The 18,670-nt window shown below is 36.8% G+C and overlaps 2 protein-coding genes across 2 annotated transcripts; both read right to left on the reverse strand.

The window, feature by feature from the left end:
• Nucleotides 1–1,309: 1,309 nt before the first annotated feature.
• Nucleotides 1,310–6,728, reverse strand: LOC132154749 (translocation protein SEC62-like). Its single transcript, XM_059563415.1, has 8 exons — nucleotides 6,574–6,728; nucleotides 4,332–4,440; nucleotides 4,097–4,202; nucleotides 3,624–3,825; nucleotides 3,429–3,524; nucleotides 2,426–2,486; nucleotides 2,223–2,342; nucleotides 1,310–2,110 (listed from the first exon to the last, which is right to left on the reverse strand). The coding sequence occupies exons 1-8, from the start codon at nucleotides 6,607–6,609 to the stop codon at nucleotides 1,611–1,613; spliced, it is 1,230 nt and encodes a 409-aa protein (XP_059419398.1). The 5' UTR covers nucleotides 6,610–6,728; the 3' UTR covers nucleotides 1,310–1,610.
• A 639-nt stretch (nucleotides 6,729–7,367) lies between these two features.
• LOC132154750 (sterile alpha motif domain-containing protein 7-like) lies at nucleotides 7,368–15,335 on the reverse strand. The gene is made up of 11 exons (XM_059563416.1): nucleotides 14,928–15,335; nucleotides 14,632–14,834; nucleotides 12,486–12,550; nucleotides 11,853–11,970; nucleotides 11,590–11,713; nucleotides 10,896–11,020; nucleotides 10,720–10,798; nucleotides 9,396–10,084; nucleotides 8,914–9,035; nucleotides 8,722–8,832; nucleotides 7,368–8,472 (listed from the first exon to the last, which is right to left on the reverse strand). The coding sequence occupies exons 4-11, from the start codon at nucleotides 11,953–11,955 to the stop codon at nucleotides 8,236–8,238; spliced, it is 1,590 nt and encodes a 529-aa protein (XP_059419399.1). The 5' UTR covers nucleotides 11,956–11,970; nucleotides 12,486–12,550; nucleotides 14,632–14,834; nucleotides 14,928–15,335; the 3' UTR covers nucleotides 7,368–8,235.
• Nucleotides 15,336–18,670: the final 3,335 nt, after the last annotated feature.

Consider the following 18,670-nt stretch of genomic DNA (forward strand, 5'->3'; position numbering starts at 1 on the left):
AAAGAATACTGAGGACATACATAGCATTTCTACAAGAACACTAAGTGTGACCAGCAAGATCATCTACTTACAGACATGGTTAAAGATTCATAGCATTTTAAGAAGAAAGAGAGAAGTTCACTTGGGCACGAGGGGTTTCCCTGCTCCTTTTGAACTTGAGATGACCATGAATTTTGAGGGAAGCTTTAACAGGGTTTATCAGGTTTTTTTTTTAAAGAGAAAAACACCTTTGCTGCCTTTTGTGCGCGTTTGATACCCACTAGAAATCAAAGCATTGCAGATGAACAGAATTAATGTTTTCTGCATTCTAACTCCAATAAAGACTTGTCCAGAAACAATCTTTCCGACATCACAAGCGTTGAAAACAATTATTGGTGGTTTTAGTATTTGTACAAAATGCATTAAAAAGTAAAACCTCCATGTCTGACATTATAAAATTGATTACAGTTCATGCTGAACCTTAACTGCTGGCATGAACATCTCTGGTAGATTTATAGAATCCATATATAAATGATACATTTGTATTTTATCTCTTAAATAGTATCCTCAGTATGAGTCAAAGAAACAGCTAATGCAAAATAATACTCTAGCCAATAGTATGCAACCCTACGGAAGGATAGTATTGGACCTCGGCCCTATTAAAACAAAAACTAGCTCCTAACAGGCTATTTTGGACCACAGCCCCTTGGGGAAGTACGATTTATCAACCTCAGAGTTTGAACAACAGATGGGATAACCAGAAGCATGGATGTGAGATATGACATGACATGTTTGAAATCTATTTGACTGGAATTTGGTCATAAATTGAATGCATATGAAAAAAGCTTCAATTTCCTGCATTATTTGTCACAAATGTGGATGTAGTTTCCCCTTCTGAATGCAGTTGACCTTATGCTTTTAAATAACTGCCTACCTCGAACAAAGAGACTGTTCTGATTTATTAACTTTTTTTGCGTTAAGTTTGCGTTAACCAGGTCTATGTCTCTTCAGGGTCACAAAACGTGATTGCAGAAATGTATGTGGCTAATCGTGTCACAAGTGCACAAAAGCACAGCTCTCATCTCAAAGCAAGTTCTCCCAGAGTTCCACACAGAAATGTCACAGGTCAGGTGCTATTGAGATTTATCATAGATAGTAACACTTATTAGATATCTAAGACAAAATATGTTGGTCCGTCCAAATTATCCAATGGTGTAAAAGAAAGGTAATGAAAAAAAACTTTCAGATTTGAATTCTTTTCTCACTAGACTGGAAAGTGAACCTTTATATGTGGGTTAAAAACCATTGTGAAAATTGACCAGTCCAGTCCTTCTTAACATTACCGACATGTTTATACAACAAAATCCTTGACATTAGATAGTTATAACATGAAAGAAAAAGAAAACCAGAGAAACAGGGAGACTTGTTGCATCCATAGTGGGGGAAGTATTTTCAGGGAAATCTTTTCATTGTCATAGTAGCTGTTTCCTGCTCTCGTTTAACCTTTAAGTCTGTTTTCAGAGGAAGATCTCAGCCTGAACAGAAATGGGAAACATCTTCTGAACATGACAGAAGTACGTCAGCAGGTCCACATGGAGCATGGGAGTATGTGTGAGGCGTGAGGAAAACGTTTATGTCTGAACAGTCAAGGGCTTTGTCTCACTTGGCTCTTCCTCATCATCTTCCTCCTCCTCCTCCTCCTCCTCTTCCTCTGTATGCTGCTCCAGCTCTTCTCTGGTGATCATTTCAAAGTCGTTGCCGTTGCTGTGCTGTGACCCTTCATCCTCTCGCCTGTCACTGTCCGTGTCCGACTGACGTTCTGCGCCTGCTTCCTCACTCGCCTCAATTTCTTTATTGTCTTCTTCATCCTCTTCCTCATCGCCGTCTTTCTTCTCGCTGTCCGATTTGTCCTCGCTATCTGATTTCTGAGCTTTGCTTGAATCTGCACCTCTGGTGTCAGATTTCTCACTGCTGGATTTCTTGGAGCTGGAGCGCGGGCCCTTGTATTCGTGAGTGTAGAGGGGGCGGAAGGAGTCGATAAATCCCACGTCAGCTGTCAAGTTTGGCAGGAACCAGAAGTGATGACGGCCACCGGTCACCAACCAGATGAACAGGAACAGGATGCAACGAGCTGAACCAAAGAGAAAACAAGAAATACGAGGATGAGAAAAGACAGATAATACAGTGCCATTGAACGGTAATGTGAAATTGTACAATACAAGATATAAGTCAAGAACTCCTACCAACGGCCAAAAGAAGTATGCTGGCGACGAAGCATCCCGCAGCCACGCTCAGGTAATACACACCAACTCTCATCTCAGCGGGCCACAGTGGGAACAGAGTGGCTGCGATGACGGCAATCACTGCAAACAAACACACAAAGCTCCGAGTCAGTCCTGAAGCCAATGAAACCAGTCAAGCTTAACTGGAGACAAACAGATCCTACCAAGAATCAAGCCCATGGCAAAGGTTTTGAAGTGGACTGGATCGTAAATCCAAAAGTAAACCTGTAGGGAAGACAAATATAACTTAAGTATAAAAAAAAACGTGAAAGTGAAGTGAATTTACAGCAAATATTTTCATTTTTATTAATTATTTTAATAATCACCACAACAACACTCATCAAATAATTATATAATAATAATATCATATAATAAATTATATATATATATATATATATATATATATATATATATATATATATATATATATATATATATATATATATATATATATATAGAGAGAGAGAGAGAGAGAGAGAGAGAGAGAGAGAGAGAGAGAGAGAGAGAGGGGGGGGGGGGGGGGGGCTGGGTTCCAAAACATCAGTGTAAATAATAAATTATACTGAAAAAAAGTAATCATAATAATTCGAACAAGAAGAAAATATTTATATAATGACATTAAATTTAAATTGTTATTATTATTATTAAATATTAAGGCATTAAAATAAAATTGTAACCAGGGTTGATATTGTTAACTGAAGCTAAAACTATAAAAAAAAAAAAAAGCACAAAAATGAGTAATGTTGACTTGGCAACTAACTGAAATAAGGGAAATAAAACTGAAATAAAAATACATTTAAATGCTTACAGCAAGAAGAACGTAAAAAATACCTAAAAATACAATTTAAGTTAAACTGAAATATAGAAATAAAAGTTATTTCAAAATATGAATAAATACTACAATAGTAAATAAATAATACCAAAATAACACTATGCTACCCCGTGCAGTGTTGTTTGCAAAATCAAAAATATTGTTAATCATACATTTGATAACTTGATTCCATGTTCAATGTGGAAAAAAGTCTATTAAGGTTACACTGTATACCACTTAAAGCAGACAATTAAACTCTTTATTTCAAATAGAAAAAGAAATCTGCCTAATTGTGAAGTAAAACGAATGTCTTTTGCAAGCATCTGTTAGACATGATTTTCTGAACTGATCTCGACCTCGTTGCCGTCCAAGAAAAGTTGGTCCTCATGAGGTTCCAGCTTGAATTTCTTTTTCACATCCTTCTTCTTCTTTGGAGATCCTGGACTGTCATCCTAAACATACAGAAACAAGACTTCAAAATAAGAATCATGATATGCAGATATGCAAAAAGGACTTCATTGTGTTTTTCTTATCCTGTATATATGTCATACATTTTTTTCCTTCTTTGTGTCTGCAGCCTCAGAGTCCTTCTTTTTATCTTTGTCCTTTTTGCCTTTTTTCTCCTCTTCTTTGCCACTGTCACTTTTAGCCTTATCCTTTTCTTTCTCTTTTTCTTTCTCTTTCTTTGCATCTTTCTCTGGCTTCTTCTTCACCACTTTCAGAGCTCGGTGGAAAAACTGCTTCTTCAGGAGCCTGTGAATAGACAGACATATACACATTACCATTCAAAAGCTTGCCGTTTCCTTTTACTGCACAACGGCACACTGATTCATCAAAATACATTTAGAATATTACAAAATATTTCAAATGAATGCTATTCTTTTGAATGTTCTATTCCTCAAAAGAAAATCCCACACTATTTTCAACACTGTTAATAAGAAGATGCTTTTTCAAAACTTTGTAGTATGAAATACCACAGAGATTTCAATCAGTATGGTGAAATGAGAGAAAAGACTAGGTTTACCTGTTGCAGTAGTCCACCACTGACTCTCTGGTTGTGAACAAAGCTTCCTCGCTCTTCTTTGCTTTGGCCCACTTTGAATCCAGCAGACAGTCGACTGCTTTGGAAGCTGATGGGCAGAAAACAAACATTTGGTTCAATGACAGCAAACAGATGACTTTGAAAACTACACAAATAATTAAACGAAACCCTATGCAGAGGAAACAAAAGAAAGCATGGCAGGAATGAGCGCACTGACCTATAAAGTAATCCACTCGGTGTCCCATCATGTTGGTGGATTTGGCGGGGCAGTTAAAGCGCAGGTACTTGGCCACTGCCTTCTCGTCTTTGGTAGGTTCACTGGCCTCCTGAAAAAGAGAGATCAAAGATCATGAAGTCATGATGATTACACTCATCTACTGAATATCCAAACAGAATTCCAGGTTAATCTGCACTAAATACACAGTTCTGCAGCAGGAATGCACACAGTTTATGTAGATACAGTACAAGATTGGATATTATTGGATGATAATTGTGATTTCTTAAAATCATACCATTGGGTAATATCAAACTTTAGCAAGAAAGATAGCAATACACTCTTAATTCAGCAAATAATTACATTTTAAAATATAGTAAGGTAGAAAATTGTTAATAATTTTCACAAAATTAGTTTTTACTCTTTGATCAAATAAATGCAGCCATGGGAAACAGAAGAGGCTTCTTTTAAAAACACTTACCAAATCTTACCGACCCCAACTTTTACGTTTTTTTAATTGTCATTAAACAAAATAGTATAGATAATATCATACATAACTTGAAAATAATTACCATCTTTCAATAATCTGAGTTCAATATGCATCCGTATTATATAGAGCATGATTCTAGACCTGTGAGACTTCACTATGTGAGAGGACCTAAATATTAATAATGTAAACCACAATATACACAACACAAACAAAGAGTTTGACCAAAAGCTGGTTTGTCCCTTTGGCTACAAGCTATTAATTCCAGTGAAAATGATATTCAAGAGAGTGTAGAATAGCAGAAGAGCAGGAATCCAGCAAACCCCTCGGAAAAGCTTTGAAATGAATCTCCCACACTGGACGCAGGACCCTCGTCAGTCATCTAATGAACGTGAACTAATTAAAAGCCTCAGCTCACCACACACTGATGTGCTGTGCTCTGTAAGCAGACTCACTGCAGACACATGAGTCCTCACTGACCTCATTTATTAAGTTAAAGATCCTTACTTCTAGTACTATATGACCACACTATACACACACAAAAACCCTTCACAAATCCAGACAATAAGCCAGGCTATAGAGATACCATTTACTCAAATAATGAATGACTCCACTCTTAAGCCTTAGGGCTTAGTATGAGCTCCACAATCCTTCAATCGTACTCTATTTTCATCCATAACTCAAACGCGTCTTTTCAGTTTACTTGGTTTATATGGTGGATACTTGTTTATTCACAGTAAGAAAACTGATCAGTAATGACAGTGGATTTCAACCTGTTGCACAAGAGCAAAAACTAACAAACAGGCTGGAAGGACCATAAAGAGTGACTCTCATCAAGACACGTCATAACTCCACTGTTCTTACATAACATGTCATTTATTACAGAAACGCACAGTAACTGGTTTCCGAAAACCAAACAAGCAGCCAAGCCAGACAACATTTTTGGGGATGACAAATGTATTCTGACTACAATGGCCAAAAATGCCAAGTAGCGCTTTACAGTAGAGGCATTTGACTGACATATTTAGACCGATACACGTGTTAATGATGGAGATTGACTTTAAAGGGAAATCCTGTCAGCATTTAGTCACTTGTTTGAAACCTGTATGCGTTTTCTCATGGAAAATGGAGTAGATGAAATGGACTGACAATTTTTCATACAGTTAAAATAAATGGTTACTACTGGATTCTGCCCACCAATCATTGTATTTTTAACGCAAAAAAAAAAAAAACAAGTCAACCGAGACTGAAAAAAACATGAATGGGAGTAAACAATTTTTTTTTTATTTGTGTGTGAAATGCCGCTTTAATTACTCTGCAAATGGGTAAAAAAATGGTGAAGAGAAGTGCTCCGTTTTGGACGGTATTTGGTTAAATTCGTGAAGCATGTGAGCCAGCAGCTGGTTAAAGAGGACAGTCTGACGAGCTAAGATGGCCAACTCCATCAGCTGTGCCACTAAACACAGAGACATCACAATCAGCTCATTCTCACATCGAATCCATCGAGCAATTGCATGAATGATTAGATGCCTGCAAAAAGATTAAATGCATTACCCAAGCGAAGCGCAAAGATTGCGCCAGCACTGACAAATAATCCACCTCCCATAAACGAGAGCGTTGCAAAAATAACGGATCAGAGTAACGTACAATTGTATTATGGGTCGAACAAAACACTAACGTTAACTCAAAAAACTACTCGATGCCAAACAGCGATCTAAGACTAGGCCTCTAATAGCAAACATTACGTGAATTCTGTACCTGAATTCGCTTCTTGTGTCTCCTGCGCTCCGCCATGATTTCTAACTTCTGGGTTCCCTTGACGTGGTCACGAAAATAGTGGGGAGGGAAGTCTCGCGATAGTTCGAATAGCCCGTGATCAGCCACTTCTTCTCTCGGCAAATTAAAATCTGAATGAATGAATGAGTACTGCCATCTGAAGTGCAGGTGAGGCATTGTCACGGTCAAAATATAATTTTTTTTATAGTGAGAATTATTAGATTAACTATTAGCTATCATAAATTAAACATCAACATAAAACATCCTTTAATGTTCAACAAAAGTTCGACACCTAAGAAGTAACATTTGAACCAGGGTTATTATAAAACCCGAAATAAAATAAAAATAGTATTTATTATTTTAATTAAAAGAAACCATATTTAAAAAAAAACCTTTAAAACAATGAAAGCCATTTTCTTCAGTTGATCGTTGTGTTGACTGCATTGATTAACCATTCAAAGTGATTGTAAGGAAAAAAAAAAAATCAAAACAAATATATTTTAAATATGGGATTTATTATTATTATTAACTACAAAACATAATTTGGAACCTGCCCCCTACAAGTATTAGCTTAATTTAGGCTAATTTTGATTTGATATTTAATGTTACAAAAAAAAAAAAAAATCACACAAAAGAGGGATTTAAGCTATTCAGACATGTTTCATAAATAATGTATTTTCATTTTTTAAAGAAAAGAATGCTGTATATTCTGTTGTGTATGTGTGTGTGTGTAAATGCTGTATAGGAATCTTTTTATCATATCACATGAATCGAAGACCAAAGGAATAATTATTTTTATTTTTCTCCATAGAAAACAGTATATAACAACAGAGAATAATTCAAGTTTGAAGTAAAAAACTAAATACAACTGTACAACAAAAAGGGCAGTAATGATAAAGAAAAAAAACTGTAAATGATTTACTTACTTATTAAAACATATACATACATAGGAAAAAATCCAGCATTCAACAGTCTACTAGTCTTTTAGAAACCACTTTCTGAGCCTACTGCATAATATATTTGTGATATTTAAAAGCATAGAATCAGTCAGTTCACTACAAAAATGTCAGTGCCTGTCTACCTTATGTTTTTGGTGTCAAAATAGAAAATAATTTTTGAGGTAAAAAAAGAAGTCCAACAGTTCTGCCAGTGGCGGCTGGTGCTAAAAATTTTTTGAGGGAGCAAACAAACTGAATCACACTGTTAATTCAAGCAGCAGGACTGAATGCAATAGTTAAATAACCATTTAAAAAGGGACATAATGTATCATTACTGCTTAGCTAAAAAATGGAAGTTTAAAATTCAACTGTTAAAGCATGAAATAAGATCCCATGAATCAGTGAATTTGAGTGTAATGTGGGTGTATTGTTTGTAAAGAAATCATTAAATGTGAAATCATTAAAAAAATATATATCTGCCATTTATATTAATGTGATTCAGAGATTAAGGCCATAATATTAATGTTGTCCACACGAGGTAGCCACGGGATACCAGATCCTTTAAGATGTCAGTTTAAAGACTGAAAATTGTTCAATAAATTGACTCATTAACATGTTGGAGTAGGCTTCTTCCCTGTCTAACTTGAGGAGGGTGGTGCCCCAGCGCGCCCTGTTGATCAGCCGCCACTGAGTTCTGCATGCTTATTCAGGTGGTCTCACTCATCTGGGTCGGTGAGGGATTATCAGCTTCACTAACAGGTTCTGTAGATTTAAGAGCTTCTGTGTCTCTTGGGCTGCTGAGCAGCTCCACACTGTTGCAGTTGAGGGGGGAGCTGATGTCTGATGATCTGTCCCCACTTTTCTCAGGTGGAGGCTGCAGACCGGAGACGGCGAGAGGCAAGTTCATCATGTTGTAGAACATGTTACCCAGTCGTCGGGACAACTGAAAAGAGAACAGAACAACCTTTTGGGTTAGATGTGTTCATTCTTTAATAAATTTTCATTTTTTGAAGACCAAGGACCTCTTGGAGGAAAGAGAGGACCCTTAAAATAATCAGTCATATATGTGTATTTTTCATTTTACATATAATAAAAATACTTCATTTGATTTAATATTTTAATATTAATTTAATTTGAAAGATTAACCTTCTTATTGAGATAGAATTTGGTCCTTTTGAAAGATGGCGAATACCTGTGATCGTATCTTGAGCGCAGGCCCGAGCTTTAGCCCAAGTGTATCCAGGAGGTGGTCCTCTGTTAGAAGAGGTAACGTCTCTCCATCAATCATGTGGTCTTTGAATGTCTGCAATGGATGACACACGAAAGAATGAGACTTAAAGGTATATAATTGTAATTGCATTTAGTAATTTAAAATTTGTATTACCTGTGCATATTCGGCGCAGCTTGGTATTTCACTGATGAAGTTGTAGACGTCATCATCTGACCACTTGCGAATATCTTCTAATGAAGACATTTCTTCTCCATTAAGAAACATAGTAGGATGTCCTAGTTGAAAATAAACCAAAAATGAATATGTAACTCTGACTATCATAAATCATGATTACATTTTTTCTTAAAAGAAATGTATATAAGTTGACAAAACATGTCTAACAAACAGCTACATAGCAATGTTGTTATTGTTAATTAAAAGTAAAACGTTTTTTTTTTTTTTAAATATTTAAAATAAAATATGACAAAAGCACATAACAACATTACTAAAACTTCAACTAGAATTAAAATGACAACATATTATAGAAAATATAATAAAGACTAAACTAAGACTTCTTATATTATAATATAAATAATACTAAACAATACAGTTAAACTCAACAACTGCATTTAAAAAAGGTAAACTAAAAAACACACCAAGTGGTACAAGTCCATTTCCTGGCACGGGGGGCATGTAGGGCATCCCTGTGAGCGGGCCAGCAACAGACGGGTACAGAAACTTTTCATGAAAAGCCGAGCAGTGGCTGGATATGTCTTTGTCACTGGTGCTAGCATTGCAGTTGGTGACTTCTGTACAGCCCTCCTGTCCACTAATACATGCGTTGCGAATCCCTGGCTCCCCTTCCTTAAAACTTTTCCTACTACTGCCAGAAGACAGCTCTGTTTCTACTTTGTTTTGGTGTGGTTTGCTGGTGGTGGTCTCATTGCTCACTTCACCTTTCCCTTCAACTTCCTTCTCCTCCCCTGAAGCAGCTCCTGGACTCTGCTCGATGTTCTTCTCTTCTGATTGGCCTTTTGGGAGAGTGATGTTGCTGTATGAGCTCTTATGATTGGCAGTCCTTCTGCCGGTCCTGCGTCCTCGCTCTCTTTGCAATGTGTTGATCGGTGGGTAAGGGCTTGACATTAGGAGACTGTTAGCATGCAGGTCTTCAAGGGCAGTGCGATGGATGAATACATCATGATTATCTGGGAGCCGCTGGCGTCCCCTGAAGGCCGTTGGATTGGGTTGGATGCCTTGGTACATCATAGGATTCTCCATCCCGATAAGACCCTTTTGGTGGGAGTTCTCCAGTTCTTTTTGGTGCAGGATAGCATTCATCTCCATCCTCATTAAAAAAATTATTTACAATTAGTGCACGCCCACTTTTTCAGAGGTTTCGTTTTTCTGATAGGGATTTTAAAAATGTCTTTGTGAAAGCATTATAAGCCATAAATCAAGACAATCAGCTACAAGGTGAATAACAACATTACAAACTTTTATTTAATGCAAAAAAGTAACTGAAAATTGGACAAAAGTACTGTTCGACGGAAGGTACAAGATTGTATATATTAGTGAAGAAAAGAAGTACAATCCCATGAAGCGTTGTGAATGACATAAAATGTAGGAGAAATACAAATCTATTCATTTAGTTATATATATATAGATAGATAAACACTATTTTTTTATTACTTTGAAAGTCCTTGCCTGCAGTGATCTTTTGGCTCTATCTGCTCACTACTATTCTCTGACTGGTGATCATTTTAAAAACAAGTTGAAATAATGCAAACAGATGTTTTCAACATAGGCATATACCATCAGTTAACTGCCTCAGAGTTCACAACAAATCTGTCTTTCCTATGGACAAAATGAATGGAGTTAACTTCTAGAAATCGAATGTTGCACTCTAAGGATTATTATTGCATTCATCTGTATGACTTTACTCCCGTTTAACATAGTTATAGCAAATACTCTAACGTTTACCTGGCTATGTTCTGTTTGTGAATTAACTCCTGTCGTCTAGCAACCGTCTCCATGGATTCAGTTGGAAGGAAGCCATAACCTGCAAAACGGAAAAAATTCTAAAATTAGATTGTTCTTCCTCACTGAGCTTCCCCTGTATTTCTCTACATTTAACCAGCATAAAATTTCATTCTAACCTGTGCCAGGGAATCCTCTGCCTGGAATAACATTGGAGTTTGTGGGCAGAGAGTGGCCGAAGTGGGCACCCATGTGGATTTGTCTAGCATCAGCTGATACTATTTCAGTGGGTGGCATCAGGTCCCTGCAGAAAAAGAGAATTCATACATCATTAAAATCTTACTAATACAGCTTACATCTTGGTTATCTAGTTATATTTCTATTTTTTACATTTTGTTGTTTTTCTACTATGTTAATTTTCTATTCCTATTCCCATGTACCTTTCCCATTACCATTGTCTTATTTATTCTTTATAAATAAAAAAAATAAAATAAATATATTTATTTTTATTTGTATGTTTCTTTCATTCCTACGTCCTTTCTTTTCTATGTTAATTTCATTTCTGTGCTAGTTCATTCTGTATAAAGAGTCATAAAAAAACATTTCCCTGCACATTATACTGTGTATGGTTGTGTGTGTGTGTGTGTGTGTGCGTGTGTGTGTGTGTGTGTGACAAATACGATTTGAGTTTAGATTTAAATTAGTAAAATTCTAATTTAAACTGCTTAGTTAGCTGAAAATGCTTTGGCAATAAGTGTCCATTTCGTGTCATGCCATTAAAGCTCATGTAAATCGAACCTAAAATATCCATTAACAATTAAAAACTCATTCTCTTTTACTGTCTTGGTTGTTTTGGAGTTCATTCTAACAGACCTTTCCATGAAGCGGGGATCAAACTGTGCCGGCACACCCTGCAGTCTCTGCTGCCCCTGAGCCAAGATCTGTGGAGTCATGGCCATCTGGTTCCTCATCATGAGCTCCTGCCTTTGCCGTATCTCTGCTTCAAACACAGGAGAACAGATGAAGGTGTCTCTAGTCTAAAAGTAGCTCTTTCTAAGCCATAATTCTTCAAAGGTTGCGATCAGCTCTGGTTAAAGTGTTCTATGAACTCTCCCACTTCTATGATGAGCTCTTACCTCCAGCAGACATTCCATTGACCATTCGGTACCAGTGTTTCTCATCTAGGGCACCTTGCTCTCCCAGCGCCGATATCTTCCTTAACTGTTCCCGTGGGGTCATGACACTGCCTCTTTCCTAAGTGTAACAAACATAGGCTACATTCTTGAAATTTTGCACATGAAAAACAATCACTGCATTGTATGGACAAAAATACAACAGAAGTCAATGGGAACTGAAAGTGTTTGGTAATCAACCATCTTCAAAACATATCATTTTGTGTTCAGAATTTTGAATTCAGCTTAATTTCATGTGGAACAAATTGGTTTACTTAATTATTGGTTCACTCAATAAGACGGTAACTCATTAAGTCACCACCTACTGGTGCAACTATTTAAGCTGCCGATAAAGTCACTGAAATGGTAAAACGTACCTATAATGTACCTATTCTCTGTCAATACTGAAATAGCAGTGAGTCGAATTACATAGTATTCACACAAGACACACAACCGATTCCACCAGCTCAAAGGTCAGTATGACCCTTTTCTTGACAGGTCAGTAAACAACACACATTTAAAATGCAACCAAGACAAAAACATTAGGTGAACTCAAACATCAATGTTAGAAAGGATAGATGTGATGTAATGAAGTACCTGTTTACTCCTCCTGTGCTTTATCTTCACTCAGTGAGGTGTAAAATGTTTCCGTAATGTCACTCCTTTCAGTCGGAAATTGAAAAACGAGATACAGAGAGAGAAAACGATAGGCTGTAACCAGTTTGTCAACATCTTTGTTCATAGTAGAGATTCCCAGTTAAAATGATAAGCCTAAAGTTTAAAAAGTGGAACAAGAATAGTTTTACTAAAATTCTCTAAACAAACACGTAGAGCCAAAAAATAAATAAATAAATAAATAATTTAATAAAATTATATTATATTATATTGCATTGTTTTTTTTATATTTTATTATATTATATTATAATAACATGGCATTGTATTGTGATATTATGCACTTCATTTGGTCAACTGATTGTAATGTAAAAAAAAATAATAATTGGTCACGTGTCTGTTTTTCTACCTGAGTGAATTAACTGGAATATAACAGGCCTAGATAATTAGCTCTATAGAACTTTATTCCTGGATGAATTCTATCATATTTCTGTATGGGACATCCTCTGTGCGTATTACCCGTTATGAGGAGCAGTACTAATCTGAATCCTGTAATCCTCCTGTTAGTCCAGCAGTCTGCCTGGTACATCTGCTGACCCGTGTGCATGCAGTTCTGCTGTCAGCTAACCCCCAAACTACCTTCAGGGCCCCTATTCCCCCTCTCAGATCCTATTAGCTAAATCCTGACTATATAGCATTTTAAAGGGATGTGTTGGAGGTAATCCCAGAGTTTAGAGTTTTACCCCCAGCAAACCTTGCCTGTAAGCATCCCGGACAATACACCCTAAGTGCTAAGCCTATTAGCCTCCATTAGCCCTAGAGATGTCCCAAAAACACCTTGGGGAATAAATCTGGGATACAGGTGGTTTATGTGTTAAATGTGGTGCAGCCAGACACACCGTCAACCTTGTTAAAACTCTGCCTGAAACACAGAGAGTCAGTTTAATATGGAATGAGTGATATTTATTATCTGTATGTATTATTTATGATTGCATTTCTATGTTTAACTATTCTATAAATAATTTAATAATAATAATAAAAATAATGTTAAATATATAAAAAGTAATAAAAAGAGCTTATTTTTTAAAGAACTGTACACTGTAATTTAAGTATAGATATTTTGGTTGCACTTTATTTTACAGTACGTGTACGTACATGTACTTATAGTGTACTTACAGTGTATTTATCTAAGAAAGTTTTGGTAATACAAGGTAACTACATGGGGTAGAGTTAGGTTTAGGGGTAGGTTCAGGGTTAGTACCGAGTTATTACATAGTTATTGTAATTACTATAATAAGTAAATAGTATGTACACGAGCAACAGGACTGTAAAATAAAGTGCTACCGATATTTTTATGTAATTGTTAAAAAGGTGTATAAAAATGCAAAATGTGCCAATGGTTATGTATTTTCATATATTATCCATTAACAGAAAGCTACTAGAAGTTATAGAGTAGATATATAAAAGAAATTAATACAATTTGCAGACATTTAAGATGTTTAAGAGGCTTAAACATACATAAAGAAGGTAAACCTCAAGTATTGGACATATTTGCATAGCAAGCACATTTTTTGGCATGTGTGTGTGACAAGTGATGCCATATCCAAGTCACAGACTTGAACTGGAAGGATTTGCTTGTGGCTAATCTCATTAAAGGAATAAATTAAGAGAAAACTGCTGACGACTTAAATCAAGTCTTGCATTTGTGTAGGTCATAGTAGAGAAGATAATAATCATCTGGTCTAATGTACTACCTTTGTACAGTAAGTGCACATAATAGTTCCACATCCAAGATTAGGATTGGTATAACTGGATGTGACAAGGATATGAACAGTATCAAGTACCTTGATCACTTTTTTCCACATTAAAAAGTATTTTTAACAAGTAAATAAAAATAAAGATTTGTCCACATGCTATTATAATTCCAAGAAAATATGTACATGGACAGTAGCAACGCATATAACACCATTGAACACCATTGCACCAATGAATCAGTGAAATGAACATGTAAAATGCAGTCTAAAATCATCAATCTTACATTATAGTTTCAAATAAACCGCAGAAACTAGCAAAATTCCAAACAGTGGAAGGTAAATTGAAGCCATGAAGACTGAAGAGACATTAGACTCACCTCTAAATGTCTGCCAGAGAAATGGGAATCTGTCCAAACTCTCAGTCAGGATGAAAATATTAACACATTCATTCCAAACAAGCAAAATGATTCCAAAATGAGCAACTGAAGCTGCACCAAGAAAGTCCACAACTCTCAGAACTCTCAGGTCTTCAGTCCTGTCGCAAATGCTTTGGCCAACAAGTGCCAGCTCCTGGTCTTAACTAAAAAAGACCTTTAATTAGAGATTCATGTTATCTCTATTAGTTTGGCTTTATCTGCCTGCTTAAACCCCCCCACCCCCACCGCCCCCTTACCTGACATCACTATGATCTCTCATCCAACTGCATGCGGGACACTCTGCTGAAATGTAATTAAGAGCACTGGCTAAGCACAGTGGCTAAACCTCTTTCAACATTTACCTCAGTAATCCTCTGTTAGCACTTTAACACTTAGAGTAAGACTCCTAAATGCCCAGCTTCCTTTTCCATGTAAAAGACAGTGTCAATTGAAATCAAGCTAGATGTGAATGTGCTTTTCAAGCATTCTCATAGAAATGATTGTCAGAGTGTTAATCAGAGGCTGTATGGGGTCTCATTGTATGACTGCCCTCCTGACTATGTTGTCGAGGATCATGTACTCAGACTTGTTAATCTGACAGTTTGTGCTCACCACCCGCTTACAGCATCGTCTGCAGTTCCCAGACTTATATTTTTTAACACTGAGAGGATCAGGAAGAATTAGTACAGGGATAGGTGTGCGCTCAATTGGGCGGCATATGAGCATTTTGCAGCAAAACAGATTCTTGGGGAGATGCATAACACCCAGAGATTGGCGGCAAGCATTGATCTCCCGCTGGGATAAACTGACAGAGGGTTAATAAAGCTGTTTTGCTGATTATTATAAATGGCCCCACACACTACATACTATGCTATGCAAAGCTTTGTAAGAAATTAGTAAACCAGTGGTTTTCAACCTGTGGTCCGCAGCCCCTTAGTGGGTCACGGTGGTATTGCATGTGGGCCGCCAATTACTATTAAAATAAATAATATTGTTAACATATGTAAAAATGTCTAAGTCATAACATAATAACATCATTTCATATATATAATTAAATAACAAAAAACTAATATTAAACTGTTCCTATGCTTCCACTATTCGAGCTCGCTGATTGGTTTAAGAATAAACCACCAATTTATCTTAGATATTTTTGCTGCATATGCTACAGAACAACAAATTCGAACATGCATAAATGGCTGTTGTGTTTCCTCCTGACTGCTTGCTCTGCTGTCTACCCGCTGCCGAGCTCTGCCTGGATCTGGTTTTCTCGTTTTGCTGAGCGGTGCCAGCCCGCGTTATTTTCCAGTCCATTCTAGGGCTGTGCGATTAATAGAAATCGTCATAAAATCACGATTTGAGCATGCGCAATTTCTAAATCGATTTATAGCAAGAATTTCCACAGCCCTGACCACCCGCAGTATGCTATCCGATCCAATCAGAATGCAGTGCGCCTAGCGCGAGAACAGAACAGACTGGGCATATGCCTAACTCCAGGTTCACACACTGTCTGTGATGCGCCTTTTTTCTGAGCCCATGTTAACAGATCAGAGTGTTCACACTGCACAGTGCACGCGGTAAAAGGCTAGAAATAAAAACGTGCGAAAATAATTAATATCTAACACATGAGCATAGAGAGAATTGTGAGTGCACAGGACGCAGTTTAAGTGAGAGGAGACACGTTTTAAGTGCGCACACTCTCTCCGCGCAGAGCAGCATGTAGCTGAGCAAGCACGTCTGGTTTTGTGACAGAGCAAAGGAAATCTGCATGTGAGCAGAGAGATTCGCGCTCGTGCATTACTTTAATGTGCTATCGCGTTATATTTATGCGCTCTCGCTGCTGACCGCATACACATACTGTCAGTGGCAGACTGGGACAGTAAATCAGGCCGGGAATTTGACTCCACCCCAGGCCACCTCTGTTGCTGCACATGAATTGACTGCTCTGACTCAAAAGCTGAACTGTCTTTTTCAACAGCATGAGCACTTGCAGCACTAGTGCTACTGTTTCCTTCGTCACCTTCAAAATAAATAAATAAGCATTGTACACTAGGCTACATATAGTAAACTAGAAATGGAAAATCAACATTTCTGGTCAAATTTGCCACTAGAAAAATTATTTATCCCCATATGTAAAACAGTGTGCTAGTTTGTCATTAAGATGCTCTTTTAAAACTTCTATCATTATATATTTGTAATATATATATATATATTATAATAGAATTGATCTATTGTAAGTCGCTTTGAATGAAAGCGTCCATCTGCCAAATGATTACGTAAATATTAGGGTGGAACAGTTCAACTTTTTCACAGTTCGGTTTGTTTCACGGTTTTAGAATCACGGTTTCGGTACAGTTGTATGTGCAATGTTTATGGAAAAGCTAAACTTTCAAAAAAATTATTTTTGAAAATTAAATTATCATATTAATATTTATATAATCATATTATTAAGAATATTCTAACAACAAGCAACAGCACAAATAAATACAATAGAGTAAAGATACAAATAAAATAAACTTACTTTCAGGCTTTTTTAGGGAGGTCTAGCATTAGTTTTTAGTTACAGAAAATTAATAAAGTAATCAAATGTAAAACAGCATTGTATTTTGGACTATAAATTAAAGATTATTCTTTATTAAAGTTACAAAAGCTTTTAAATCAAGATCAGTGAGTGATTTCTTTGTTGTTGCTGTTCGATTAATATAAAGACTGTCACTTTAAGAGAATGCACTGATCCAGTGTTCGTATTAGTATTGAACAAGAGTGAATGGTTTGTCCAGGTTTTTTTTTCTTTCAACGCTGTTGTTGTAATGTCTGGGAACCCAGAATGCTCATCCATCAACAGCAACATATATTATCGGAACCCTGTTTGTTTTACGTGCTATTTATAGTAGCTAAACCATATTACAGACGCTTTGTCAGATTTAAGCTGAACCGCGTCCCAGCGCGTGTCGAACCGTGTGTGGTGAACCAAACGGTTCAGTTTTTTCAGTGAACTGTCCCATCCCTAGTAAATATAAATGTAATTCTGACCGACCTGCTCCAATACTGGCGAATATGGCTGGGATTTTGCAACAACTTGCTGCGTCTGTGGCCAGGGCTTTTCTCCTTTTTATACGTTCCCTCTCTGTTCCTCCTTCGCGATTTTCTAAGATAAAGCCTGCCTCTGGATGTAGCCAATTAGGCAGTGCTTCGCTGATGTTTAGTCGTGTGGTGGTGTCATTTTCACTTCGCTATCGCCTGATTCGTAGATTCATAAGTCCGTCAATTAATTCGCAGTTGCATACCAGCCTATTGCACGTCAGCCGGCAGTCCAGAATGACCGTCAGGCCACCGGGAAATGTCCCGGTGCTGCCGATGGCCAGTCCGCCTCTGTATACTGTATACACACTGCAAACACCTGAGGCACTGCTACAATTAATAAGCTCTATGAACAATGCATGGCAAAAAAGAAAAACGGGACACGGGATTTTTTAAATTTATTTTTGCCCTAATTCTATAAATTTTGTTACATCTTTACTACAGTGATAATTTTGACTTATGTCTGTTCTAGAGACGTTACAACTTTTTGATAAAGCTCTAATAGGTTTTCATTTGGAAATATGTTTCAAATTAATCCTGAATGCATTTATGACTGTAAAAGCATATCGGTGTGTGTCACAATCGCAAAATTGATCAAAGAAATCGCGATAGGTTTTTTTTGTCCATATCGCACAGCCCTAGTTCATTCAATAAATAAAATTAACAATCTAGCTTCTGAGTACTAAGATATTAACCCAACAATAGCGGGGTCAGTTAATTTTTTTGCAGTGGGCCGCGCAAATATATGTGTTTGGTGATGTGGGCCGCGAGTTGAAAAAGGTTGGGAACCACTGCCTTATAGCATTTTATGAAATAGCATTTCATCTTGAAGCCTTAAAAATTACAATATAGTACAATATAGACTAGTACACAAAGGTTTGGGGCCAGAAGAAATTCTCCCAAAGAAATTAATAGCTAAATT

This window comes from Carassius carassius, chromosome 12, assembly GCF_963082965.1.
Source record: "Carassius carassius chromosome 12, fCarCar2.1, whole genome shotgun sequence".
In the NCBI taxonomy this organism is placed as follows: Eukaryota; Metazoa; Chordata; class Actinopteri; order Cypriniformes; family Cyprinidae; genus Carassius; species Carassius carassius.

What these genes read in the sequence shown, in the direction of transcription:
- LOC132154750 (XM_059563416.1), bottom strand. Translation starts at nt 11,955, where the DNA reads ATGACCCCACGGGAACAGTTAAGGAAGATATCGGCGCTGGGAGAGCAA. An exon ending in AAATGGACTTGTACCACTTG is followed by an intron (nt 9,036 to 9,395) that starts GTGTGTTTTTTA and finishes ATTTTCAACTAG; the next exon opens with GACATCCTACTATGTTTCTT. An exon ending in GCTGCGCCGAATATGCACAG is followed by an intron (nt 8,833 to 8,913) that starts GTAATACAAATT and finishes CATCCATTGCAG; the next exon opens with ACATTCAAAGACCACATGAT.
- LOC132154749 (XM_059563415.1), bottom strand. Translation starts at nt 6,609, where the DNA reads ATGGCGGAGCGCAGGAGACACAAGAAGCGAATTCAG. An exon ending in GACACAAGAAGCGAATTCAG is followed by an intron (nt 4,441 to 6,573) that starts GTACAGAATTCA and finishes TCTCTTTTTCAG; the next exon opens with GAGGCCAGTGAACCTACCAA. An exon ending in ACACAAAGAAGGAAAAAAAT is followed by an intron (nt 3,525 to 3,623) that starts GTATGACATATA and finishes CTGTATGTTTAG; the next exon opens with GATGACAGTCCAGGATCTCC.